The sequence below is a fragment of the Meleagris gallopavo genome, chromosome 4 (assembly GCF_000146605.3).
Source record: "Meleagris gallopavo isolate NT-WF06-2002-E0010 breed Aviagen turkey brand Nicholas breeding stock chromosome 4, Turkey_5.1, whole genome shotgun sequence".
NCBI lineage: Eukaryota > Metazoa > Chordata > Aves > Galliformes > Phasianidae > Meleagris > Meleagris gallopavo.
Window position 1 is genome coordinate 35,649,890 of NC_015014.2, and position 27,263 is coordinate 35,677,152.

Consider the following 27,263-nt stretch of genomic DNA (forward strand, 5'->3'; position numbering starts at 1 on the left):
AACTTCCAAAGTTCTATCTCCCCCAGCCTTCATTCTTTCTGTCTGAATTCAAACTGAAACTTCAAAAAATGAAACTGAAAAGGTCTCTTTTTTGGCAAATTCTCAATAAGCTTTGTATCTGTCTTCCCTAGATACACTGATGTTGGCTGACCTGCACCACGTACCAAGCTGATAAGAAGCTGATATATCTCAGAATGAATAAGACAATTCCAAAACAATACTTGAGGTATAAAAGATAGCATATTCAGGTTACAGCATCAGACTCAATTCCTCTATTTCTTGCTGTCTAGAGCTACTGCCTGTAAGCTACTCTAACACTCCCAGTCACAAAATAGAACATAACCTCTGAACTGCTTCCTGCAAGGTCTCCAAGCAGTGTTAAGTGCTCCACTGGCACGTATTATCTAAGAACTCTGCTGATAACAAAGTGCTTCTTTAACAGTATTAGGTACAGATTCAGCCCTGCTGGAAAACACATTCAGTGTCTTCCTACTGTTTCTCACTAATTTGGTATATATACACTGCCTGTTTGCCTAATCAAAAACACACTGAAAAGTATGTTTTAAAACACCTCCTGAAACTTCTCAGTGTCTAGAATGTTGCACTTTATCATCTTTGACCTCTACTGCCTTTTCTCATTTGACAATCAGTACCAAAAGAATGTTTAAGGGCATTTAACTTTGAAGAGGAATGAATTTCAGACTCCAAACACCATTAAGAAACACAGGCACAAGCCTTTGTCTTTTGTCTGCCTGATCTAGAGTTACAGCATATCCAATGAAGCCTCTGAGAACACAGGCTACCTAAAACTAGAGGTCAACCAGAAACTGCTGTGCAAGTACTTCCCTGATGCAACACTCTTCGTCAAAAATCCATTACTCACCAGGCCTTTGGCAAATACCCTGGGAAAGCAATCTTGCTTTACAAATGAATGGAAGAAAGGCAGTTGAAAACAAGAAGCTTGCCCTTCAAGAGAGGTTATCAAAATGACTGCATATTGACAGAGCAATAGGTACAAAAATGGCATCCTCACATCCAGGGTTCCAATTAAAAATATTGTTGGCACTAACACAGAAGCAGTATTTTTTTTCTCTTAAAATATAAACAACAAACTCCTCACATTGCTAAGCACAACATCCTCTAGAACATGTAAGCATGCACAGAAAGAAGTATTACATGCAAACCAAGATTAGGGCAAGCCTCCTATAATTTCGGTAATTGCATGTGTAGTAGAAAAGCTGTTCAAGAATGGTATTGTTTTTTGTTTTAATACAGATAACTGTTTTTACTCACTCCCCCTATAGGACATTAGGTCAGATTAGATTTCAACAACTACAGGGACAAGAAAATTGACAAGAAGCTGAATTTTACATCTAGGCCTTCACATTACAACTACTGTCCTATAAACCTGTCCATAAATCCATATTATAAAGTAATTTAGGCAAGCCATTTTGTTCTCCATTGCTCCAGTACAACATATGTACTCTGCGGATGGCAAGAGAGCTAAGTTTAACCTGCAGCTTTGATTTGATAATGACAAGTGGTTACTCGCTTCTCATTCAGGTTGAATAGTTTTTCCCTCTATCCTCCCCTCCCTCTTTTTAAAAATATATGCATGCATATATGCATATGGACAGTGTGTATATAGGTAGCCAGTCATCAGCCCTTCTTTAACAGGCTGAAGGTCAGCTGGCTTTCAAGACTGTGTTTAAGTGGTGGGATGTCCTATCCTTTAATAAAACCCCCCTAATCACAGCTGGTTGGGGTGATGCAGAAGCTCTTCAGAAGGCCCCACCTACTTCCCCAACACCACCTTTGCATAAGCAGCATTAACAGGGATCAAGCATTATTCTGGCATTTGCTAAGCAATTCCCTCTTGTCACCTCTCTCCAGACCTCTGATCCTTCAGGGCCTCACAGTGTCAGAAGGAGGCAGCACAGCTGCCAGCACACACCCCAAGCATAGCAGCTCTCAGCACACAGGCACCAGAGCACGGAACATAAATTGGGAAAGCATCAGCCAGATACCCACGTGTTTTCATGACCTAAAAAACTATCACACAGGTGATACACAGATCAGTGTTTTGCTGTCTTCAGAAGCTAGGAACTGCTTATCCTGTCACTGGCTAGGCGAGATAATTTGGATAGTTTTCCCAAGAAGTAGTGGTTTTGTCCAAAGAATTTTTCACAGCCCTGTTCATCTCCCTGGAGAAAGGAATAAAAGAGTGCACTGTCAGGACTATTGAGCCAGACTATGAAATACTTTATTATTTTAAGATGTAAAATATGCTCGTAAATTTCAGTTGTAAATATGCTGAAGTTGGACAACGAAAAACTTCCCGTACACCAAGTCTCAGTCACACATGAAGATCCTCCGAAGAGAAGTTTTTAAAGAGAACAGCATTATTTGACAGATGGATGCCAACGAGAAGCTGAAGACATATTAGTAATTTTCTAGCTCTCCAAAAGATCAGATAAAAATGTCTGAAACCACAATGCTGAAGAGGTTATGCATCACCTACTCTAAGCTGCTAAAAGAACATTGGGGGCAATGAAACCATGGGTGACTGTGCCCCTCCTCCACCCTCAGATGTCACCAACCCCTGCAAGTGACCCTGCTGCAGACTCAGACATTCCAACGTCCTCAAGGATGGCTGTCTCATAAACCTAACCAGCAACAGGGCAAATAAATGCCCAAGTAGGTTATTAGCTGAACACAATGTATCCTAATGTTTTACCTAAATAACTTTTAAGCAACTTAGACACCTGACAAGAAAATCTGGCATGATTACAAAGGTTTATTTTGTAAAATCAAAAACATTAATAATAAGGCTTGCAGCTCTTCAATGTCAGCTCTGTACACCCCTAACTATTCAAACACACCATTCAAACTGATGCGTTCCAAATACTAAAGAAAAGACATGCATTTGATAACAAGATCTTACCTGTCATTTCTCTACATGATGTTAGGAACTGTAAGTCTGGCAAAAACGATCAGAGAAATACAACTAGCTCATTATTTGCCCACTATGCAGCTTAGTCTTACAAACTTGCACCTGACACTCATGCACATTACCAGAATAAATTTTATTAATTTGTACACTTCAGTACAAGAATGAATTAGAACATTTTAGACCAGAAAAGCTTTTTATTGTAATAGCTTACACTAACCTTTTCTTTCAATAAAGGATATAGTCAAACACTTTCTGATGCTTTAGCTCTCAGAAATAAACTTATGCAACACCCAAGTTCTGGACCTTGCATTCTTCACTTCCAGCCCATTCAGTCATTTGAGCTAAAGAAATAACCATGTTATATGACTACCTATGAATCAAGTGAACTTGATTTTTGCTGGACAACACAGAATCATTGAAGGCCACGAACGTGGACTTCTGTTGCCAGCGTCATCAGGAGACTCAGTGTTTGCTCACCTGAGTGGTGGATGCCAGCTTAAGTACTCAAAGCACCTCCTTCTTAAGTGTATTGGAGATGCTTAACTGATTTCCAAAATCACCGTGGCATCCTCTTCCCTTTCTCTTCCTATTCAGGTACATGCTGAGTCACATTTCTTTCCAAATTTGAAATGCATCAGTACAGCTAGAACAATATTCATCAACCTAGCAATACTGGACCATCTGAGACTGGAGATTATGACAGGAAAAAGGCACTTTTCTGAGAATCTCAGACTACATTTCCTTGTGTAGCACAAGTTCAATAGTCCATGGTAAGAAAGCTGGATTTGGAAATGTACTTCAAGGCCAAAATATATGATTATATGGTACAGTACAGAATTTATGTAGTATCCCATAAACTCTGATATCCTTAAAAAGCTTCTGGTCTCCCTAGCTTAATAATAATATACATTTTAAAAGAGCTCTAGAATTGCTTCATCAGAAATTCATTACCAAAAGGAGCTAAGAACTTTTCTCTCAGAACTTAAAAAAAGAGATGGGTGCTATGTAACATGCAGCAATCTACTGCTACAGATTGCAAGAGCTTACAAAGTCTTTTAATTCAAATGAAATAAAAATCTGATGTAAGGAATGTCTCCTTACTGCCCCATTAAATTTTAAAAGTAAATAATAGTGCCAGCTAATGCCAGTCTAAATAAGCAAGGGACTGCAATACTTGAAAAAAAATGGAACTTTTTAGCAAAGACAGTTCAAAGGCACCAATTTGTTACACAGATCTAGATCTATTCAACAGCAAGGTTAGATAAGAGATCTACAGAGAAGAGCAAATAAGTTACTGTAATTACTACTTGATGACAACTGTGGCTGAAAGGTTAGCTTTTACTTCTGAAATGTGAGCATCCTCGTTTGCAGTGTAAATTTAGTCTACTCAGGTAGAAAAGAATTAAAAACAAACTGATCTTTGTTTCTCTTTTCATAGCAACAGTAAACAGTATTCAGTGCAAAAGAAGTTCCTCAAAATCAGCACTGAAGAAAAGCAGGATATTACAGAGAGGAAGTTACGAAACTTTAAAAGCTGCGCAGATATGAAGAAAGAAAAGCTCAACTCCTATTTCAGAGGGCACGCCTGATTTTAGTTTGTGATTTTTTTCCATAAACACTAATACAGATGACTTCAAGTACAACTGTATCCAAACTGTGGGATTCAATCAACGTTCAAGTGTGCCTGTATAACTAATGGATTTAAACAAGTCTTCCAAAACAACGTTTGCTGTCTTCTCCTACAGCAAAGCTCCTGCTTGTTTTCAGCGCCCTTTGCCCCTCCCTCACAACAGAGCTGGCGTTTCCCAGTGCTGCTGCTTCCAAGAGCCACCTCATTTCTACCCTTATTCAAGGACGTATCTTATCAGGCTGATTAATGCCTAACTATGTATCAACCTACTCACAAGATACAAACACCACTGTAGAAGTTTCTTAAAGGTGTTGTAGTAAATGCCAGTTTCATCCAGCTTAACAGGATGAAACTGGAAAAGTGTGATACGAAGGAGGCAAAAGAGCCTTTTACTTTTTAATTGCCACTGTCAGCTAACTAGAAAACACTCTCAGGTGACGCCATGCATCGACAAATAGAAGTCAGCCATGACCCTCTGAGACTGATATTTGTTCTGTTTCTAACTTCTGATCCTTTAAGGCTACGTATACATCTGACCAATTCAAAATACACTGTTTTCACAGTTATCTATAGAAACCTGGAACTCTTTGCAATACTACATGGGCAAGTTTTTATTCATTTATGGGTAATAGGTACAGTCACATTAACAGACTTGCTTTTCTTTTTTCTTCCTTTTTTTTGGCACTTCCTTGGGGGAAAGCAAAAGGTGGATCAGAGGCTAATGTTCTGAAGTGTCAGGGCACACTGCAATCAACCCAAAGTTTGCAGGCTGCACACCACAGCTATGTGTGGTAGACTGCAGCTGCAATTACTACAGAGCTCAGCATGCACTAAAACTCATGCCCACTACATGAGGTAACTGCATGATGCTGCTTTCTGATCTCTGAACGGCAACGAAGACGTGCCCTGTAAGTCCAGTTCCCTCCCCATGACGTGTGATGTGCATAGTTAACAGATTGCTCCCACGGGGACTCCAAGCTGCCTGTACCCAAGCACCGTACCAGCACAGCAGGAGCATATTTGGCTCTGCACCTCCCCCGTGAGTGGTCCAGAAGCTTGGCTACCTTCACTCTGGACATTCGCCAGTGTCCCTGCGAAACACGTAAGGTAAAGCCATCCAAAAGGACCCTTATGTTCCTTATGTTCCCTGTTAGACTTCAAGTATTCAGGTAAATAAAGCTGCCAGTTTAGCACCCTCCAAAATGCATCTGGTTTACATGTACCAAAAGTATTTCACAAACCAAGCCAGCATTAACTATATGGGGGCAACTGTGAGATGTACGTGACCATTCCACAAACCTGAATTAAAACATTAATATAGATTAAACAGAGTGAAGAAAGAGTTAGGTCCCCTCGTCTTCTATGACATGGATATTCAGTACTTTCTGCTACGTAATACTTTAAAAGCTTTATAGCTTTCCTTTAAAGACACTGTAGGGAAAGCCCAGGTGCAAAGTCTGAGCAACTGTACCACACAGCTACAGTGCCAGAATCAAACAGCAGCAATACTGTGGCTGTTCAAAAGCCCCTGACCTTTGTCTTCCTAATGGACTGTTCCATTACTACCCTGCTCCCTTTCTTCCTAAGGCCTTATTACCTGAAAACTAGAGCTTTTCAGTTTCATTTACGAATTGTGATAGTTGCTAAGGAGAGCAACAACATTTTCTTTCTGTTTCCCAACTACAAGTAGCGGGTCCTGGAGCTCCACAGCGGACACTGGGCCCCAGGAGGAGCAGGCTGGACCCTGTCACCTGAAGGCCAGCATCCACAAGAAAAGGCTTGCCACCTTCCCACTGCAGCCCAAGGGCTCGAGAGCCTGCTGTGGTTTTATAAAGAAGATTTGGTATTGTATTGCGTGTGAATTTCAACTTGGAAACACAGACTATTTTTTCCCTAGAACTTCTCCAGCTAACAAAGTGGACCAGGCCTACACACAGACAGCTGTCACCAGCCAAACATCCCTCCTTCTGATGACCACCATCTTCTGAGCAGCACCAGCTCTGTGGCTTAGAGGCAGCTCCTGAGGCAGCATCTTTTTCAGGCCAGCATCTGCAAGTGAAGCAGCTCTGCAGCAGATTAACATTCATTATTCCAGAGTAAATTTTTTAGCCTTCTGGACTGGTTTATTTTCTGTGTGTATATAGAGGCGTATAAACACATTTTCATACACACATATGCACATCCTTCAAGCAAAAGAGGAAAATAAAACCATTCCTTTCATTTCCTTCCATTTCATTTTACAGAAAAGAAAATATCTACTTGCTTTGGTGAGTGTTAGGCTATTTGCTTGAAGACTAATCCATGGAGACCAAAAGACAGTGTTAGTACAGTACCCAAATTAATCACGCAACAGAAAGATATTTATCTTCTTACAGAATAATAAAATATCAGCTTAGAAAATGAACAAACAGAAATTCAATCCAGCCAGCAAGGTCTTCTTGGGAAGAATTCGGCTGAACTTCGTTAAGACAGCAAAAGACTACCTGTAGTCTGTTCTCTTAGGATATGTCTGTATGCTGACTAGTCAGACACTTTCTAAACATAAACATCTATACACGGATGGACTATATCAGAAGTGCTGTTTTGCTTACTTACAAAAGTAACAGGCGAGCTGTTATGGGAATCATCATCAAATAAAAGTCATGTAAAAACATGACATTCCTTAACCTAAACTTTTTCTCCCCAAACAATGGCAGGCTATACTTGTATCCCCCTGTGACATTACAAAGAGATATAGGAAGTGACAGTGCCATAAGTGGAAACATAATATTATCCTAAAACAGAACTCTTTTTGCAAGGTCTGTCTGCTGTCTCCAGCAGCTCCTTACTCCTGAATTCTCATTAGAGAGTTCATCTTTCCTGTACTAGTTAGGCTACCCACAGAAACATCCTAATCTGTGCTGAGATTAGACAGCCAGGACATGTGCAAGTTTTTGTGAGGACGCATCAGACATAGTATATCATCGGACAAGCTCTAGAATGTTCAGAAAGCTCTGGCAAGTGCTTGCTGTCATCCAGCTCAAGTACGTTTAAAGCTGAGCTGGACGGGGGAAAATAAAGGAATTGGTACCGCATTCCAAACCCTGCAGCATAAAGCAGAGAACTGTCTGATATTTCCCAAGTTGATGAAAAAGCCTATCATTACATCAGAACACTGATGGTGTAAAGAAAAAACAGCCTTCCAAGACTATTTTTCAAGGGGAAAAAAGAAAAAGAAAAAAAAATGAAAAAGCTGGCCTGGTGGGTTTCATGCAAAATGCACAGAAGTGAAGGCTGAATTTTTAGAAGCAGTCAAGTTTTGTTGAGAGGTACAGATCTACCTACCTATTTATCACCGAGTGATAAGCGTCTATTACTAGCCATCTCCAATTCAAGATCAATTTGTTCACGTACAAAAGCAGAAGTGCAAGTGACATGATTTTCTATGAAATTTTGTTCTGCTATTGACACACACTATTGTGCTGCTGAACAAAGGCATTCTTGGCTATCAGGTATCAAGACCACATGGTGCACTGAATTAATCAAGCTTAATTATTAATCTATGCAGTCAGGATTTCCGGAGTCAATCCAAACACACTATTACTATGTCAGCCTGAAACTTGGTGCCTGATGGTAAATGAGTGCACTGTAAAGATCTGTAGCCAAATACAGCCTTGGTGTTTATTACGGCAACTCAGAAAATCTCCATTTGATCACCTTTACAAATTTTATTCACATACACCTAGTTTTAAAGCCATTTTTACCTATCAAACCAAAGGAAGCAAACTCCATAAAAACATTTACACCGTGAAATTAAAGATGGCACAACCTATTAATAGGTTTAGTTAAGTATAAGCTTATTCACCTGTTCATTCATGTTTTAATCCACATTTGGTTAAAAGTCACTGATGCAATTTTCAAAGTAGTGTGCACTGCTTTTTTCCTCTACTGTACAATTAAGGACTTAACTCCAAAGAAGAATACTTCCTGCAACCTCAAAAGTCTCATTCTGAGTTTGCATCTCAGTTTCTCTCCCTGCCTCAAGCCAACTCCAGTTACTTCAAGGGTATATTCCACTGAGCAGCAACAAATCAAGTTTTAAAATTTCAAGATACTAGATTCCATTTGAAATTCACTGCTTAAAAACCGTCACTCATCATATGAGGTCAAACAGGTACCGCAGAAATTACTTTAAGCTCAGCAAACCTTACTTCTGGCAGAGGGCTGGCCGGTTTGGTTAGGATTCCTCCCACATAAACAACATTCGGTAGCGTCGGTCTTGGAAACTCCAGTGCTATATCAGTACAAAGCATCCACAGGCTGGATCCATGAACCAAGTCATACATAGATCGTTCTGGCAGAACCTTGTGCTTCTGCATTATCCTTTCATATTTTGGCAGAACCAAAAAGCTGACTCCAAATCTTGAAATAAGATAAACAAAAGTATTTTTCATCCTCTCAAATAGGTTCATGCGATCTGTAAGTAGTGAGTTAAATTCTGGAACGTAAGAGAGTGGAGCTGGAGCACCCACTTCTGCTGGATACCAGAGGCCAGTGGAAAAGACGGCATACTTAACCCCTAAAAGGTGAGCTATAACAAATCCACACATCTCATTGGGATCTACCAGGAGCAGGTCAAACTTTTCCTGTTTCAGGGTACGCATGAGGTTTTGGTTGCCAACAATCATGTCGCAGTTCTTTGAATAGTGGTCCAGGATGTCAAACAGCTCCAGGGCCGTCAGTCTCCCAGAGAAGATACTCCTCATCTTGGACTGGAGAAAGTCATCTGATGTGCTGCTGTTAAAGATCCCTGGGTAGCGCTGAAGTCTATAGTGATTAGATGGAGGAATCTCTCTGCCCTCTGAGAGGAGAAACACTGTCTGGTGACCTTGGTCGTGCAAGGCTGAGGCCAGAGTCTTGAAAATATAAAGATGGCTTTCAAACATAATTGGCGGCACAACAACAATTTTGGCAGCCCTTGCTATCCCAACAGCGCTCCACAGGAGGATGAAAACTGGAGTGTACGGCTTCATAGCTGAAATGAGAAACAAGAGCATTACATCAACAGCACACAGGTTGGTATTTTACCTGGAAATTAAGAAAGAAAAAAAAAAAGAGTTATGTTTTAACCTAGTAGCTATCCCCTATCTCAAGGAATGTCTTTGCAATTGTGATGGGGAAGAACAGCGACACAAGGCTTTAGAATAGGTTTGGTAGCGTTCATTTTCCAAAAAGGTCTGCCTTCTTCCCTCCCTCTCTGTTTCCATCTGGCACAGAGGGTAGATGAGGCCTCTTCCAGCATGGGTAACAATACGGCATTGGCACCACATGCCAGGAAAACTGACAGAGAGAATGAGGTTAGTGCCCTCCACAGAGATACTGCATGCATTGCTTCTGAATTATACATGCTATCTAACAGCTACAGTACCTTGAAGTCAGGTCAGAAAGCTAGACCCTGTAAGATTTGGGATTATATTTAAAATCACAATTACACTGTAGTCACCATAACATACTCTGTGAATTGAACATTCTTTAAGGACACCACTCTGAAAGACCCAAAGGCTAAAAAGCCATACTTATTCACATCTGAGGATGCACAAGACATTTCCTTTCAGCACAGAATATAACTATTTCATAGATACATTTCAGTCTTTCATCCCTAACTAGAACTTCCACAACAACAATTCTTATTGTTCACTTTGTGTTCACAGTGCTGAAACCCCCACCCTCCTATTGTCAACACATGAGTAGTTCTGCTGCAAGTGCTACTGATAATCAACCACAGCTTTCAGGCTGTCCTCTTTCAAACCGCAGGTCTCTATTCTGATTTCCTTGACGCTTTCTGCTGTTTTGTTTTCACATAAACCAATGAGAATTGAGCATATAAAGACTCTTCCACTACAAGGATGTTGCTTTTCTTGTTTATTATCAACACTGATCAACACTGAGGTTGAAAGTTGAAACCTACCAGGGAGATGCTACCAAGAACCAATGCGACAACTTTAACCTTCTAAAAATTACACTTTGCATTTGAGAACAAGCGAAATAAAAGGGTATTAGAACCACGTACATGAATATCCACATCAGCCTCCAGCGAAGCAGTTTTACAGGTGCTAGATTCTAAACCTATTTAAATTGGCACTTACACAGACACTTAAGCATGAACTCTCACCTATAATGATAATAATATCATCCTAAACAAAGGCAGTTCTCGATAGCAGCAGGCTTCTGAGGGACAAGAAAATAATTTTCCTTGCGAATAAAGACTACAAAACATTGTACATCAGATGAAATCAAAGCGTACCAGAAGCATGGAGAGGGAACATCAGCATGCTCCTCAGTCACATTAACCCTCTTAGGATAGGGAAATGAGTACAAGCCAAATCAAGCAATCTGCTATTTTCTTGTGCCAAACCTAACCCATGTGGAAATGAGAGTCTCTCACAGTGTCCTTTATAAATAAGCAGTACAGAAGCTAGTGATGCTACTACTCAGGCCTTATCATCTCCTTAAGTGTACTGCAAAGTCAGGCTGGACCAGGCTCTGAGCAACCTGTTCTAGCTGTAGGCATCCCCATTTACTGAGGGGGAGTTGGACTAGATGACCTTCAAGGGTCCCTTTTAATTCAAACAATTCTGGGCTTCTATGATTCTACTCCTGTAACTCTCCTAAAACAGATTGCTTAGAACTTCATTTATCTATTTTAAATGTCATGTGAGTTACCAGCTCATCAAAAGAGCATCTTAACTGTATCACTACAATCTAATATTGGACTTTCTGATAACATCCCACTTTTTTTCCTAGTCCAGCTTCTGCAAGTAGCTTGATTTTGAAGCATTTATAACCATGCACAGAGTTCAAGTAAAGCTGCAAAATTGCAACAAGGCACACAGATTATTTACACTATGTTTGTCATGTGAAACTCTTTCTGTACTTGACATCTGTTCCATGCTCATCTTCAGAAAGCCTTAGCCACTACCTAGGACATAACTGACCATCTCAAGAATCCTACCAATTTTAAATAATTATCACCAGCTGCTGTCTTTGCATGCAGGCAAATTCAATTAAAAAGTCCGTGAAGGCAAAGAGAGCTGGCTTAATTTGGTTTTGTTTTGTCTTCCTGTGAAAAAGCTCGCTGTATGACAAGGCAATGCAAGATCTTATGGTGCCCATGAGCAGGCAGGAAGAAACAGAAGCATAGGAAACACACTGAGATTGCTGGAATGCCAACACATCCATGGGCTGAAGTAGTGTTCTGTCAGGTTCTCCAAGAAGCTTCACTGTTTTGAGGCACAAAGCCCAATTTTACCAAGATAGTATGTCAGTGGAAGAGGAAGAAAATTACTTGCCGCAAATATTACCAGCAGCACTAATCTGACATCAGATGAGATTGAGTTGTTTGCTAAGCCGCCTCAATTAGGGTGTCAGAAGTTACCCCAAAACAGCTTCTCCCCTGCAAACTGCAGTAATCAAAATAAACACCAATTCTGTATTTTTCTCCAATCAACTTCAAAAAAGTACACTTTCTGTACGAGAAACAGCTTGCCTCTTGATTAAAACTTAAAACTATCACAGCTTTGAACAAAAAAAAAAAAGAATTATGACATCAACGTCAAGAAGTCCAGTATTGCATTATTTATGTTTTCCATTGTTACATCTGCAGCAAAAACTCCTGACCTATCAGGCTCTGTTTAAAGCATTAAATTGACTTTTCAGTTCAGGCCTTTGCTTTCATTGGTGGTTCTATAAAACCGCAGCACCCCACAGAGCTCAGCTGACTTCCAGGAGCCTGACTGGAAGGATGTGCCCAGACCGGGTGCTGTTAATCACTCCACTCAGCACCGCGCTTCACTCCCACCCACATGTTCACAGACTTCAGGCTGCAGGGGCTGTACCAGTGAAGAACACAGGCCTGGCACAGCATCCACAACTCGGACAAACAAGCCACGCTCAGCTATCATCAGCAGCGCACTGCAGATTAACAGTGATGGAGGATAACACCCACTGGCTAAGTTTTGTTTGAAATAGAAACCATTTATCAATGAAACACTCAAGAAAAATGATTAGTCAAACTTGGAAAAAAAAACATTATTGACTACACTCCTCATGCTAGAAGCATTCTCACTGTATATTAAAGTACCACTTCTGTCAACAGGAGGGATATTACAAAACAGTAAACACATTGGGAAATGCAGAAAGAATTTATGTTTCTAAGATTACTGCAAATCAATGGTAGCAGAAGCTAGAGGCGAGCCGTGATCCAACAGGCTGTCAGATGCAAGCACCCGTGGTGCACTCTGATCTCCTGACCTGATACCGGCTGGAACACAGCATGTTCTAACAGACAGAAAGATACAATCCTTAGCTTCAAGGCCTGTTCTCCACAGCTGATGTCATGCGCATGCCACCAAAAGCCATGTGACATTACAGCTGCACTTCCTTGGGAAGACTAGAATATCACACCATCTCTTCCCATCCCCGCCCTCAGTCAACAGCTCTGCTTTAAGTGAAAACATATGGGATGGTTTAATCTTCACAAAGCTCCTCTAAAGCACTGGGCTAGCTAACATGATGTCACTGTAATTACTGACAGTTTATGAAACATCAGTTTTCCCCATATTGTGGAAACAAGGATTGTAGATGACACAATTCCCTAGATCTTTGTGACATACAGCACCTTCACTATTCTGAACCAATAAAAAACACATTTCAAAATGTATTATGGAACTCCTCTTTTCACAGAGAAAGAAAAATACATGTACAGGAACTGCCAAACCACAGAGATACTAAACATGCAACAGTATTAGAGAAATACCCATTAAGAGTCCTTTTTATACTGGGAACAATGGCATTGATTCTATACTGTATTTGACTAGAATAAACCACTCACCAAAATAACTAAAAAGGATCAACATCTGAGGTAACTGCCTTCTTCTGCTTGATCCTATATTAAAAGGAATCATCAGGTGTCCTTATAGTAAGGAGAAAAAAAGCCAAAGATGACACACTTCTCCAAGATGTTAATAAGACTTAAAAATCAAAAAGTCTTCCACCTCCTGCCTAGGATTTGCCTTCATTAAAGATCTTTTGGTGTCTAAGCTAGCACACAGTATCCTTTTATAGGATAAGGATATATGTTAAGTATGAGAATGAATGAAAAAGAAAAAAGCCTTTTTTTTTCATTTAAAAAATTACTGAGACAATTGTTATTGAATTGAAACCATTACCACTCTTAAGCCAAAAAGCCCCAAAAGCACGAACAAGTATGGAGAAAAAGGAGATTGAAAGGAACAGCTTTATATGAGTAAAAGCAACTGCTGTCTGTAAAGGGTTTGGCTATTGGAAGAAGTTAAAGAAATACCAAGAAGTTAAACATTAAACCTATTCCAATGGCTTCTCACAAAATTAATGGCCTACATGCAGTTTTTGAAATGAAAGAAAAGCACAAGTTTTAACAGCTACTACAGAAAACCAAGCTCCTAATGAAAAGACTGCTGGAAGGATGCTTTCAGCTGTCCAGGAGGTCTAAATTCTGACTTAGTTCTTTGGAAGGCACATTGTCCTATTCATGCAGAAGGACAAAGCAGGACTGAGAACAGGAAATGTGACTATGCAGATAAGAAGTCAGCGTTTTACTCAGGACCTGATACAGGAAGACATGGAAACAAAGAAATCAAGGAACATTTAAGTTTATATGAATTTTGTGAGGAAAGTCTTAAAATGCACGCTATTAAAACTGAACAAATACTATGCTTGTATTTCAATTCTAAAAAATGATTTCAGAATCATTCAAATTAATAATTTATGCAGCAATCAGTTGCAGCACTGACAAACACACTGAAGGTAAGATTTTCTGCCAATCCTTAATAATATGCCAACCATCCTTTAATTAAAATTTAGACTTTTCCTCTGGTTCCTTCCACCATCCATCCACCTACACACCCTACTATTTCTGAATCTCATAGAAACCCCCATTTTTAAAGCAGCAATGCAATTTTCAGTGGGTTCTTTACTGGCACCATCAGTTCTAGAAGCCAAAGAGGCTCTGAAGCACTGCGGCACGCAGCACAACTTCAATTCAAACTGAGTATCAGTGATAAATTCACTTAGAAGTGCATAAAAGCCGGCTACTTTTACATGTACCATAGAAAACTACACACTGTACAAAAGTAATACTTCTTATTCACTGATACTACCCAATGCTCCTCACTTCCAAAGAAGCAAATGAAGTTGACAGAGACAGAGCACTGTGACTGTAATGACTTTTTCCAGACCCTTTCAGCCTTTCTTTAGATTTGCTAAGGCCCACCTGGGCAGTTAGGTCAGAAGCCTAGGACCTGTGCCTAGCAAGGTGCCCTTCATATGAAGCAGCAGCACTGCACTGACAGCAAAGGAACAATCTTTCCAGCCACTGCTTGCTCTCATCTTACCTGAAGGTTTCCAATTACTAATTACAATTTAACAGATACGACTACACATTAGAAAAGCAAGCTTACCAACTAGATTTTCACCTCTGCAAACTCAAAAGCAAATGCTAATTAGCACAGAAATGCCTATGTGTGAGTGGTAAGATAATGAGGTACATCACAGAAGTACAATTACCAAAAAGGGGGAATTTTGAGATTTACATGCACTTCAGCAAGCAGTGCTTACTGCAAACTGGTACCAGAGTTCAGGTAATGTACAGATTTATTCCTTGAGCCTTGCTCAGAGTATCATCCTCTCTCTCTACTATCAATTCGTTGTATGAAATTCAGTATTTTAGAAAGAATAAAAACCCTGCGTCTAGTGTCATGAACTCTTCAAAATAACACATCATCAGACCCAATTAGAACAAAAGGCAGAAAAACAGCAAGTTTTTTTGGACAGAGAAACGAGGTGTATTTGATCAGTGACTAAACACATTTAAGTTGCAAAACTGATGGAATTTCCAGACTGGGAGATGCAGAACAGGGGAGGTTGCCTTCCACCACTGCCGAAATGCACCACCCACTGCCTCACTGTGCTCACATTCACAGTTTGGTCTCCATAAGTGTTCAGCAAGCACTGATAAATATGAATGGATGTCATTTTTTTTCATGGAAGAGTTCAATGACAGAAAATATGTGGGAAGGTTCAATCTCTACTGCTATACTAGCAACATACACATCTGACATTGTGGTCAGTATCATAATATAGGAGGCATTACTTTTGGAGCAGCCCTCATGCTAATCCCCACTATGTAAAATGGAATGCATAGCATACGTAAGAATCTTCAATAAGCCAGCAAAGTGCTCTTGCTACTGCTCTCCTAGGCTACACTGGGCAGAATTTTGCCAGGAGATGATCTTTCCCCTTTGCTCAAGACAATGAAAACCTGGACTTTTGGGGTCAGCTCTGGGTTCCCCTGCATGAGAGAGATCTGGGCATACTAGGAGTGTCTGGTGAAGGACCACCAGGATGATCCAGGAACTGGAGTACCTTTTCTAGGAGGAGAGTCTGGGAAAGCTCAGACTCTTCAGCCTGGAGAAGGCCTAGGGGTGAATTTCACTAGTGTGGTTAAATATCTAAAGGGAGGGTGTAAAGAGGACAAAGCCAGGATCTCCCAAGTGGTGCCCACTGCCAGGATAAGAAGCAACAGAGACAAACTAGAACACAAGCAGTTCCCTCTGACCATCAGGAAACACCTCCATGCTATGCAGACACTGGAGCACTGGCTCCAGAGGCTGTGGAGTCTCCTCCTGAAGATCTTCAGAAGCCAGAAGAAAAAAATGACAGATCTACTTCACAGAGTGGCTCATGAGTTCAAAAAGCAGGCTGTTGTTACCTGACACATTACTTATGTTACCTGATTTATTGAAGCCCCAGTACTGCCTATTCAAAATCCTATTGACGTTTACTTATTGCATGTGCAAATCTGTTTGCCTTCGCTGTTATTAAATACAGTTTTACAGATAAAACATTGTATCCAACCATCACAGGCTTGTAAACATTTCACTTAAACAAATAATGAACCAAGCCCTACATCGCTGGTTGCATGACCAAAGGCCCTGTAAGCAAAGTGTTTTATCATGCCCAAGATAACAAGGAATGGCTTAGAAAAAGCACTTACACTAAAGGGTAAAGCTGAAAGAGGAAGAAAATATTCCAAAACAAATAAAAGGTTCTTTAGTGCTGCTTACAGGATGATTCAGCAATAAAATACATGCAGCCAAACCAAATCCTAGCTCTATCAGCCACAAGCAAGCAGTTGATACTAAAAACAAAAATACAGAAATGTACACACACACACAAACACAATTGCAACGTGCCCTGTGAACTATGGAAGAGAGTGAATGAATGAAAGAATAAGTATCACTTTCTATTTGTGATTTCCTCCAATAACTCTTTTGAAGAAAAATAAACTCCAGACCCTCTCAGTTTTCTTCAAGATCGAACACCAGTGCAAATCAGAATTTGTTGCCAAGCCTTGCTATACAGAAATGCTACAACATGAACAAGTTTACTGATCAAATTATAATAACAAATTTCAGAAAATGAGCAAATTATTACAGACACTGGAAGATTACTAATTAAAGAGACACAGCAGATGAGACTAAGACAAAACTGTTTCTCCAGTCTAAAAGTATAAGTTGATTCTTAAACCTCTGAAGCTGGCAACTGTAAATTTGTTCTTTGCCTATAACTCTGCTACAGAACACCTTTCCCGTAGGTAATAGGAAGCATTATGCCATAAACCTTTAAGAGCTAAAGAAAAGCAGGCCCATACACTGACTTCAGGCAGCAAACTGCAGATTAAGATTAGAAAGTAACTGCTAATCAACTACCCACTTGATGTAAGAGACGAAAGCATCAGAAATCTGTGGATGTACAGAGCCTTGAAACAGCAAACTACATTGTCTGGAAAGAGATTCTGATAAGAAGTATTACAGAACCTCTGCATTTGTATTCTGAAGTTTTTCATATCAAAGATCTTGTAACAAATTACTGAGGTAAGTGCATACTATGACTTACTTTGTGTTGCAATGTTTTAGATAAGTAGTAAGATTTGGCTTGTAACTACAAGCGCCTATTTCAACCAAATGAATAAATTAAGAAATCAGTGCAAATGATTAGAAAGCAACTGTGTGCACATCAACGAGGATGGAGTTTTGCATTTGCTTTGAGCCATTTCTTGAACTCCTACATTCCTACCCAATGACTTAAGCATTTCAATGACTGCAAGAATGTCACAGCTACAGATGAGAGGAAGGTTTATAGACATTCTGTTGTAAGCATTCATCACAGACTTACTGCATCAGTTATGGAAGCAGCAAAGCAGTTACAAAGAGGTTTTTCACAGGCTCTGCAATTTATGAAGCTCTTTTCAGTGATGACGTTTCATTTGTATATTAGGTTTTTAATTAAATACACGATTTCACCTGAGAGAACTGGGAAAAAAGGATTATAAGAGTGGCAGTCTGACAGAATGCTGTCTGACATGGAAGTGTGTATGAAGGTGTGGCACTGAATTCCTTCATGGGAGAAAAATGGCACCCACTGATATTCACTGATACTTACTGAACATTTACGGAGCCCAACCAGTGGCTGCTAGCACAGTGAGGCAGTGGGTGGTGCTTTTCAGCAGTGGTGACACAACGTGAAAGATAAGCTATGTTCCAAATGGCCATGCCCATTTTCAAAAGCACAGCATGCACGCTCTTGTTCATCACTTGCAAAAATGCATAGCTACTGGTAGTTACTATGCTAAAAAACAGTTCTTTGTAGCTGAGAATTTGCTCTAGCAGTAGTGTTATTGCACTCTTTGTACCTGTTCTAGTTTCCACAGAAATAAATAGAAGGCATTACTTTCGGAGTAACTGAAGTATTTGCAAATACTGAGTTGCATATAAACTTCTTTACTAAAATTCAATGCGACTGCAAATTCTTTTGCAAGGCTTGGTCAGGCCTACATGGGCTGCAAGTACAAAAATCCCAGCCTGTCTTGTGGTGGCCTAGGCCCAAACCCGTACCAAATACTCCACAGCAGGACCGGCCCAGAGCAGAGGAGGCCCCCAGGCCAGCAGCAGCAGGTAGCCCCAGAACTACATACAGTGGAGACAGCAGTAGACCAGCTTATATCAGGTTGGGTGCACCGGTTTGGACAAAGCAAAGCTGAGCATGTACAGATGCGTGGCAGTGGAGCTGACGGGCCATTAGTACAGCACATCACTATACGTTTTATTTAAACCACTGCGTCTTCCAGTATCCTCAGGACTAAAAGGAAGCACAGAGCAGAAACCTGAGAAACAAAAGATGTGTTCCAAATCTCGAGTACCTTCAAATGCAAATTGTATCAGTGCACAGATGGCTCAATTTCATCTGCATCTGCTCTCCATGTTAGACAGTCTTTTCCTCGCTACCTTTACTTCACCCCCAACACCCAGGAAAATTAACTGGTGACTACATTCAGCAAAACAAAGTCACCTCTTCTAAAGTACAACACATATATTCCTCATAGATACATATGAAAACGTTCTCCTGTTTTCTCCCAAATTATCTACCTTCCTTACAGGTGTTTAGAGCTTCCAGAAAATGCAGTATACTGGTATCAAAAGATGAGCTCCCTGGCAGAGCCGCCTCAGGTTCTGAAGACCTTTCTTCTAAAGTACTGAAATCTAGAGGCAGTGTTTCTCAACCTACTTCAGCCGTTTTGCGCAAGACAAGCAGAAATGATGTTGGGACATGAGGGGAAGGATATTAACACAGAAGTCAGCAAGTCACGCTGTGTTCCCAGGGACTCAGTGCTGGTTAAGATGCTGTTCACTGGCTCAAAAACAAAGGCCCTGCTCCTGCTATGACACTGTGTGCCAAGAACAGCGCTGGTAATAGCACAGCTTATCACAACGTGCTTCGTGCTGCACGATCAAGAAGTACAGATATTAAGTTGAAGAAAAATGAAGAAATCCTCTTACATACACAGGGAAAGAAAGAGGAATGTATCACATCAGCTGGCAGAGACAGACATTTGCAGTAAACTTGGTGTAACAAAGCCTATGGCTACAGGCTACGATCAAGCATGAAGTTTGCCTCAAACAAGATTGAGGGTATGAAACAACATAATCCTTGGGAACAAGCATTTTATTGGGCATTTGTTCCAACTCTGATAATCCCTTGGGTAGATGCTTCATCTTTCACTACAGCTAGCTTCAGCTTGGTACAAGCTCTCCCTGGTCACGCCATCACATGGCATCCAGAAGAAGTGAATTATTTCTTTGTTCTGTTTGTGACTTCATCCTATAGCAAATAATTACATTTTAATAAGCCACACAAACAGATTTATAAGAGAAACTACACAACACTTGTTACTGCAGTGGGAAACATTCAAAGTTAAAACACTTTATTAAAAATGTTTTCCTTTTTATTCAGCTCAATTAATTGTACTGCTTAAGACCACTTGCAGCAACAACTTGTTTCCAAAACAACCTACTAGCATCCACTCTGGATGTTGTTGGGATACATGTGCATTTACAGGCAGGTATTTCTTTGCTTTGTTTTTTAAACTGCTTCTTGCTTTCAGATGTGTGCGTGCTTTATAGGGCCTGCTCCAAACTATCTCCTAGTACAACTCAGTAGTAAAAATAAAAGTGAAAGTACTGTACATTACTGCTTTTCTAATTTAAGGCTCATAGTCTCTAATCTTAAAATCCTACTGGAATGAGAGAAGACGAAAAACAACTCAGAAACCTTCTTAAGAGGTGCAGATTGCACTCCCACAAGAGTTAAAAAACAAGACTCAAGGTTTTTTATTTTGCAGAAGCTGTATAAACACACTTTTAAATACACAAAAACTTCCTGCCAATTTCTAATATCAATAGTGAACTAAAACTGTATTGTAACATCAGAAAGGAAAATGACTGAAGATAAGGTTTGGGTTTTTTCTTGTTTTTGTTTTGTTTAATAAAGTGGTAAGATCCTGAAAGATGATCTAAGAATTAAGTACAATTGGTTAATTTGCAAACATTAAAGAAAAAAATTAGACAAATCTGACAGTTGCAGAGAGTTAAGACAGTGATGACTTGCAGTTTCAAAGATCAGGATTCACAGATGTGTAGAAGGTATAAAACAAATAAGCAACAAACCATCCAGATGGGCATAGGTGCACCTATCCTTACCCACTGCCACTGGGCTTTGAAGAGGGTAGGATTGTCTTCCCCCACTTCTGGAAAGCAACCGCAACTTTTTGAATACTATCACTGTGTAATAACAAACATTGATAGTGGTTTACAACAACCATGTTCTCTTAGCATACAGTAGGGGTGTAGTTATCAAGTTATTTCAATGGCAGGTAGGTTAAAAAGTTATGGTAACAATGCTATGGCTGTTCAACAACAAGTGAGATTACAATAATTTATTTGGAGTCTCCCCAGTTGAGTGCATTTTCATGAAAATAAAGCTGACAAATTACACACTTGCTAAAGTACCACAAGGCAGAGTAATTAAAAATATATTGCTACGAATAGTTAAAGAGCTTAACTTAAAGCTGCCACACAAATGTGCTTCACTGAGTTTCCATACAAGTTCTCCCAATATTTATACTATCATCTAGCTCACTTACAGACTTTAAGACTCCCACAAGCAATAGCTCCCCAAACACAACACTGGCCTACCCAGTCAAGAAACCAATATCATCTCCAGTTGCCTACCACTGATTGCTGGGAACAATTTCTACAAGGAGAACCTTCCACAAGCACTTTGCCTAGTTTTTTGAGATTTTTCTCTGCCCAACTATCAAACACCATACATGCAAACATACTTCAAGATTCACTTTCCTTGATCTCACTGAAATATCCCAGTACAGGCAAGACTTAATCAAGGATCTAATTTCACAATAAGTCTTTATCTGTATCTATAGCACATTAGTATACACCTTTTATTTAGATAGTGGTCTAAATAATGAGTTCTCCAATGTCCCTCAGGCATAACGAGCTCAGTAGAAGAGAACCCTAGAAGAAAATTGAAGAGATTCAGATCTCATTTTACAGCAAGGTATAAAGTAACAGCAAGATTTACACGGCCTGTAGCTCACTCCAGAGTATCAGTGCAGCCTATAGCCCACAGCCAAAAAAATGCAATTTCAGTAGATGCCCTTGGGACCATTGGGAGCAGATGCAAATGCCACTTCACAATCAGGTGGCAAACTGATAAGTACAACGGTAGGGTTTTTTTTGTTGTTGTTGTTTTTTTGTTGTTGTCATTTTGTTTTTTTCTAGTTCATCCAATCCACCTTGCCAGATGTTCCCCCTTCACAGTCAAACTCTTTGCTATCAGTTATTACTGGAGGGAACAGTGGACACAAACTACAGCTTAACAAGTTGAGACAGGCACTAGAGAAATTTTTCCCCTTAGAAAAGTAGTATGATACTATAAAAGTTTATGAGAGAGGTTGTGAAGTTTCCATCTTCAGATGTATTCATAACTTGGATGAAAAAGCCAAAAAGTTGGTTGACCCCCTCATTCATTGCCAACAATTCTGCATTGAGTGGAAATTTATGAAAGAACATTCAGTGACCCTTCTAGCCAACAGTTCTGTAATTCTGTGCACCTGCTGACTCTGTAAGCACCACAATTGGTTGAGTCCTTGATTCTCCCAAGTGAAACTGCTGCAGAGGTTTTGCTATCTGCAGCTCTACCCAAAGTGCTGCCACTTACGAGATCTTCAGCGGTAGCAACCTTCAAGTCAAGAATGCACTCAAAGGGTACCACTACTGAAGTCCAAGTTCAATAATTCGACACTCAAGCCAGTAAAAAAAGTTCTTTCCAGCACTTATGAGTTGAAGTGAAACTGATGACTTTGGAAGCAAATATACAAAATAAACAGCCTGCATACAGCACCTGTACCCTCTAACAGCTATCCCATTAAAAAGTTGTGATGCTTACTAATCTGAAAATGATACAACAAACTATTACTGCAGCTCAGTAATGGCTACTAAGAATAGGAAGGGAGAAACCAAAGAATTACTCTTCTGAAAGAATATTTCATTATAGTTTCCAAGAATATGAAACATTAATGTACTTGGCACATCTACTACATCTGCACTGTTATTCCTTGCATCTCTTTACCATGTGTCATCTTCGACAATAACATTTTAATCAAACTGTGGCGGGGGAAGAAGGAATATTTCTTCTCCTGAAACAAATGAGATCCAAATGAATTACTACCTACAATCTCACTGAGTCCAGAGCAGCATTGCCAACAGGCAAAATGTACAACTGCATACAAAAGAGTAGATCCCAAGTGCTACATGCTCCTGAAAACACAACTAGCTACACTGAGTTTGTCAGGTGCGGTACACAGCTTCTTAGCTGTACTTCTGATTTCAACCTTAAAAACAAGCTGTTCATTTACACACTGTGTAAATTTTAGGATTATCTACAGCACTGTTCTGTCCAAAATTCCTGGTTTTAACCCACATTTCATTCAGACAGACATACTTTTTTTGATGCATCTCATAGTGTAAACTCAGAAATTCTGAATTTCCTCCGAATTTGAAAATCTCTAGTTTTAAATGTTAAATAAGGGGGATAACAAAGATGTCCCAAGAAGGAAGTTAAGGAAGTAAGAAGCAACACAAGCATTTTTGTTGAAAATTGTTAGTCCCCTGTTTAATCACCTGCATTTTATAAATTGATTTTATTGGCGCTAAATTACAAAATCTTATTCATTTGACTTAAGTGAAAGTCTAATGACTCCCAAGTTGGGAAATCAAAAAAAAGAAATCACCAAATTTGGATGTTAGGACTGATTAAAACTCCTCTCCCAATCCTTGAATTATAGATCTAATATTTGAAAGTTGTTGGAACAATACACTCAATCCTCATGTGTAACAAATGTGTGAAATACCAACTTGCTACAGACTTACGGTTGATTTATGGTTGAAAATGATTTCCTTAGCGGATTAGTGTTTTAAATTAAGGAACACCTTCCACATTCACATCACAATCTCCTCTTAAATACACTTAAAGAATGCATCAAATTGTTTTCTTCTTTAAAAAAGCATGTTGTTTCCCCAGGGCATCAGGGTTCATTTCTAACTCAGTTCAGAACCTGAAGTTGGCCCAGCACCTCTCATTAAATTCTCCCTTCGGTCTCTGAGCAGGAAAGAAAAAAGTCACTCACTTCTCATAAAGCTGAGCGATCCATTCATAGGAGGAAAGAACAGCACAGAGCAAAGAAGAAAGCTGTACTTGTTCCATTACACAAAATTATGTGCATGACAACTGTGCTACTGAAGAGAAATTGCAATAACTAGAGATAACCTGACTTGTTACAAGTCTATTTAGAAAACAAGTACCTACATGGTCTTTCAACTCCTCTTTGGCTCCTTAAATCACAATTGTTGAATGTACAGGGTTTTTTGTTTTTGTTTTTTAAAGTTTGAGGGTATTTTTTTTAACTGATCTAGTATATACTAGTATATAGTTTCCAATAGTACAAAAATCAATAAGGATGGTATGCATGTCCCTTAGTCCCAGGTATATGAGTATATAATTTCATAAAACCATAGGTTTTATGTCACCTCTTCCCACATCTAGGGATTAAGAACATATAAGACTGAATGTTAAAACCAACAAAAATTTTTAAAAGCTTCCAAGAGGACTCACTTCTTCTTCAATATACTTGCTCCAAATAGAAAACTGCTGCAATAACCTGCCATATAACTAGCAAAATAAATATAATAAGAAGGATCATGGTGTCAGCACATAACAGAACAAAAAGAAAAGCTGACTGAGACTTTTAGTAACTAAAAATCCTTCTTCTGTTAGATGGCAAAATATTATACAGAAAAAAAACAATGAAAAATTTTAACGAACTGGTGCAAAAAACAGCAATCATTCCCAAGATTTTACGTAGAAAGTTACAACACATTTTAGACTTTTTCCCAGTAAGTAGTTATTGCATCATCTCACACACTGAGCTTTTAACATCCTAGATGTTACAAACCATGAAAGACCAGAAATATTTTGTGAAGGGTTCGTGAAACCTTGCATGTCACGAGGCCTGAAAATTCAGTGCAAATACAGCCAACCTTGGGGAAAAAACACAGGCTTCTGGTAATACCTATTCATAAACAACACTTTGATCTATATGTTTAAGAAAAAAAAAAAAATCCATGCTAAAAACTCTTGACAGAAAAAAAGAGAAAGAGAACAAATGATTTCAAATGTTTCAAATGTATCGGCATTTCTAAAACAATTCCCTTCTTAAATACCACTCTATAATACTGAAACAGCAATAAAAGCATTTCCGTTAAGATCTGCTGAGAACAGATATTTAATTTAGTAAGCACTTCTTCAATACGATCTTACAACAAACATCTCAATAGCTTTTAAAACTGTAGTTGGATTTTTCTAGTAAATAAACGATAAGGAGCTCATTCAAGATGAAGTAAGCTGATGCAAGTCCCTGGTACAATTCTAAAGGAAGAAGATGACTAACACGCCAACATGAAAAGAAGGGCCTTAATGAGCCCAAAATGGAAAACATGAAGAAAGGTAGGGCAATAAAATATTTAGCCAATGAAGCCAGAAGCAACGTACTTCATGTTCAGTGAGGTCAATTAGAAAATAATGAAGTCAGAATATGATTTTTATAACAGTTATTAGTATAATTGTCAAACATATTTGAATTGCTGGGAGTAGTCCCTTAAACACATTTTCTGCGCAACGCCCAACAAGTTGCTCCACACAGAACCATGCTCCACACAGAACCATGCTCAGCAACACCATTTTGCAGATGAGGCTTACCACAGCACTTTCTTACCCAATGTCTGCATATGTAGTAACACACCTACCACAGGAAGAAGACTGGTAATTCTGTTTTCTTAGCCCTGGAAATTAAATAAATTGCTAGAAATCAATAAAATCCATCTGCAGCAAATTATATGGCAGAAAATTATGGCCAAGTTCACTAAAAACTTTGACTACATTGTCATGATTGATAGCACTCTCTGGTAATCATTTATTATGTCAATACAACTCCTCTGAGTAAATCCATTATGACTATTATTATTCCAAAGAGTCAACGAGACTTACAGCATAATCCGTCAAATGTTCTAGATGTAAATATGGCATTAAATATGGCATCTCATTGACATGGTAGTCCCTACTCCCTCCAATTTCTCTAAGCAGTAACTGAATTATCTGTTTATTATAGGGCACCAATCCAAAATTGAGCCCTGCCTTAATCCCAAACCTGGTGAACTACAAGAGCCACTAGCTGTCACCAAACTGGAGGTGCCACCAGTGCACAGACCTGATCCACTGCTAAGTCATCAGTGCCCTGGTACAGCACCTGCCCTCCACCCTGCTTGCACAGGTGGGGAGGAGACTCCTTTCAAAGCTCAGCCCTAGGCAGAATCAGGAGACAACACCGTCTCTGAATCTTCCTTCCACCCTTCGTTTGTCCCATAGGTCTCCCCATCCAAACCTTATTTCAAAACAATGCAACTGCTCAGTGTTTTAAGGACATGAAACATAAGGGTTATTTATAAAGTTCCTCCTTGGACTTAGCACACACAAAGTGATATCATTTTCTTGTTTCATGCAAATAGCTTCTGTTAATGGCAAAACACTGCACAAAGGTCACAAAGCAAGCGCTTCAGGCCAGGCATTCACTACCTAGCATTTTACAGGTAACTCTTCCGAGGAGAGTAGCTCACAACTGCATGAAAGCCATTTGAAAGAATGTAGAACTCTAGCATGAATAGTAGCTTACAAAAAAAAAAAAAAAAAAGTCACTGCAGTATCCAGTCTGGATCAATGGCTGAAATAAAAGAACAAAAACAAGGAAATGTGAAGTAAAGGTTAACAGTAGACAGTGTTGTGTCAGTGCTATTAAACTAGCTCAGCTAAAATACATAAGTGACCTTGTGTGATAATTGCTTGGAAAAGCAAGCAGGCCGTTCCAGATAGGAAGCCTAACCCTGGCCATTTGTAAAATATAGAAACAACCAACATTGTATGAATTATTTCCCAGATCAAGTCTCCTAGTCTAAGTATGAAAAACAAAAATACGGCTCTGAAGGAGTTTGCTGTGGGAGAAAATCCTTTAAGAACTTCTTCCACCGAACTCATCCACTGCTCTTCTTCCTGAGGCAATTCCAACACAAAATAGCCCATGTATTATTTATTTTCTTTCCTGTTTTTTCTTTCCTACTGTTCCGTAGTCATACTAAAATGAACACGTAAACAAGTCATAAAGACAAGATACCATTTAGCGTCTGCCTAAATACCATCACTTGGCTGACCCGTTCGGAGCGCAGTTCAGGCTAAGCTCCTGTCTTCCTTTCCAAAGGCAGCAGGGCAGTTCCGCAGCACTCACGCAGCGTTGTTCCTCCCAGGCCGGGCAGCTCGTTCCGAACCTGAGCGCCAACTCAGCGCAGGAGGCACTGAGGTCCCAGGCGGGACAGGTCCCAGGCCGGGCGCCCGCGCACAGGTCCGTAACGCGACGGGAAGGAAACGCTGGGCGTCCCCAGGCTTACATAACACACAACTTCAGGGCGTCCGTCGGCGACGGTCCCTCATTGCAATACCAAGGACCAGGAAACCACGCCATCTAGTTAACGTATAAGCGGCGGCAACGGCCCGAAAGGAGCAGCCCCACACCCCGCCCCGCTCCCAGGTAACGTCGAGCTGCGGCGTTTCCCTCGCAGCCCGCCCCGCCGCCGCTTACTTCGCTCT

The 27,263-nt window shown here is 39.9% G+C and overlaps 1 protein-coding gene and 1 long non-coding RNA gene across 2 annotated transcripts in view; one reads left to right on the forward strand and one right to left on the reverse strand.

Annotated features, from left to right (window-relative positions):
* Window positions 1–27,065, reverse strand: part of UGT8 (UDP glycosyltransferase 8) — a 42,544-nt gene extending 15,479 nt beyond the window's left edge. The window contains exons 1-2 of the mRNA XM_010709955.3: window positions 26,794–27,065; window positions 8,774–9,597 (exon numbers count right to left, since the gene is read on the reverse strand). Of these exons, the coding sequence (XP_010708257.1) occupies window positions 8,774–9,597; window positions 26,794–26,818 (849 nt within the window). The 5' untranslated portion in view covers window positions 26,819–27,065. The remainder of the gene's footprint in view (window positions 1–8,773; window positions 9,598–26,793) is intronic.
* A 59-nt stretch (window positions 27,066–27,124) lies between these two features.
* Window positions 27,125–27,263, forward strand: part of LOC104910717 — a 5,619-nt gene continuing 5,480 nt past the window's right edge. Inside the window, exon 1 of the long non-coding RNA XR_004159611.1 lies at window positions 27,125–27,204. This is a non-coding gene — a long non-coding RNA (uncharacterized LOC104910717). The remainder of the gene's footprint in view (window positions 27,205–27,263) is intronic.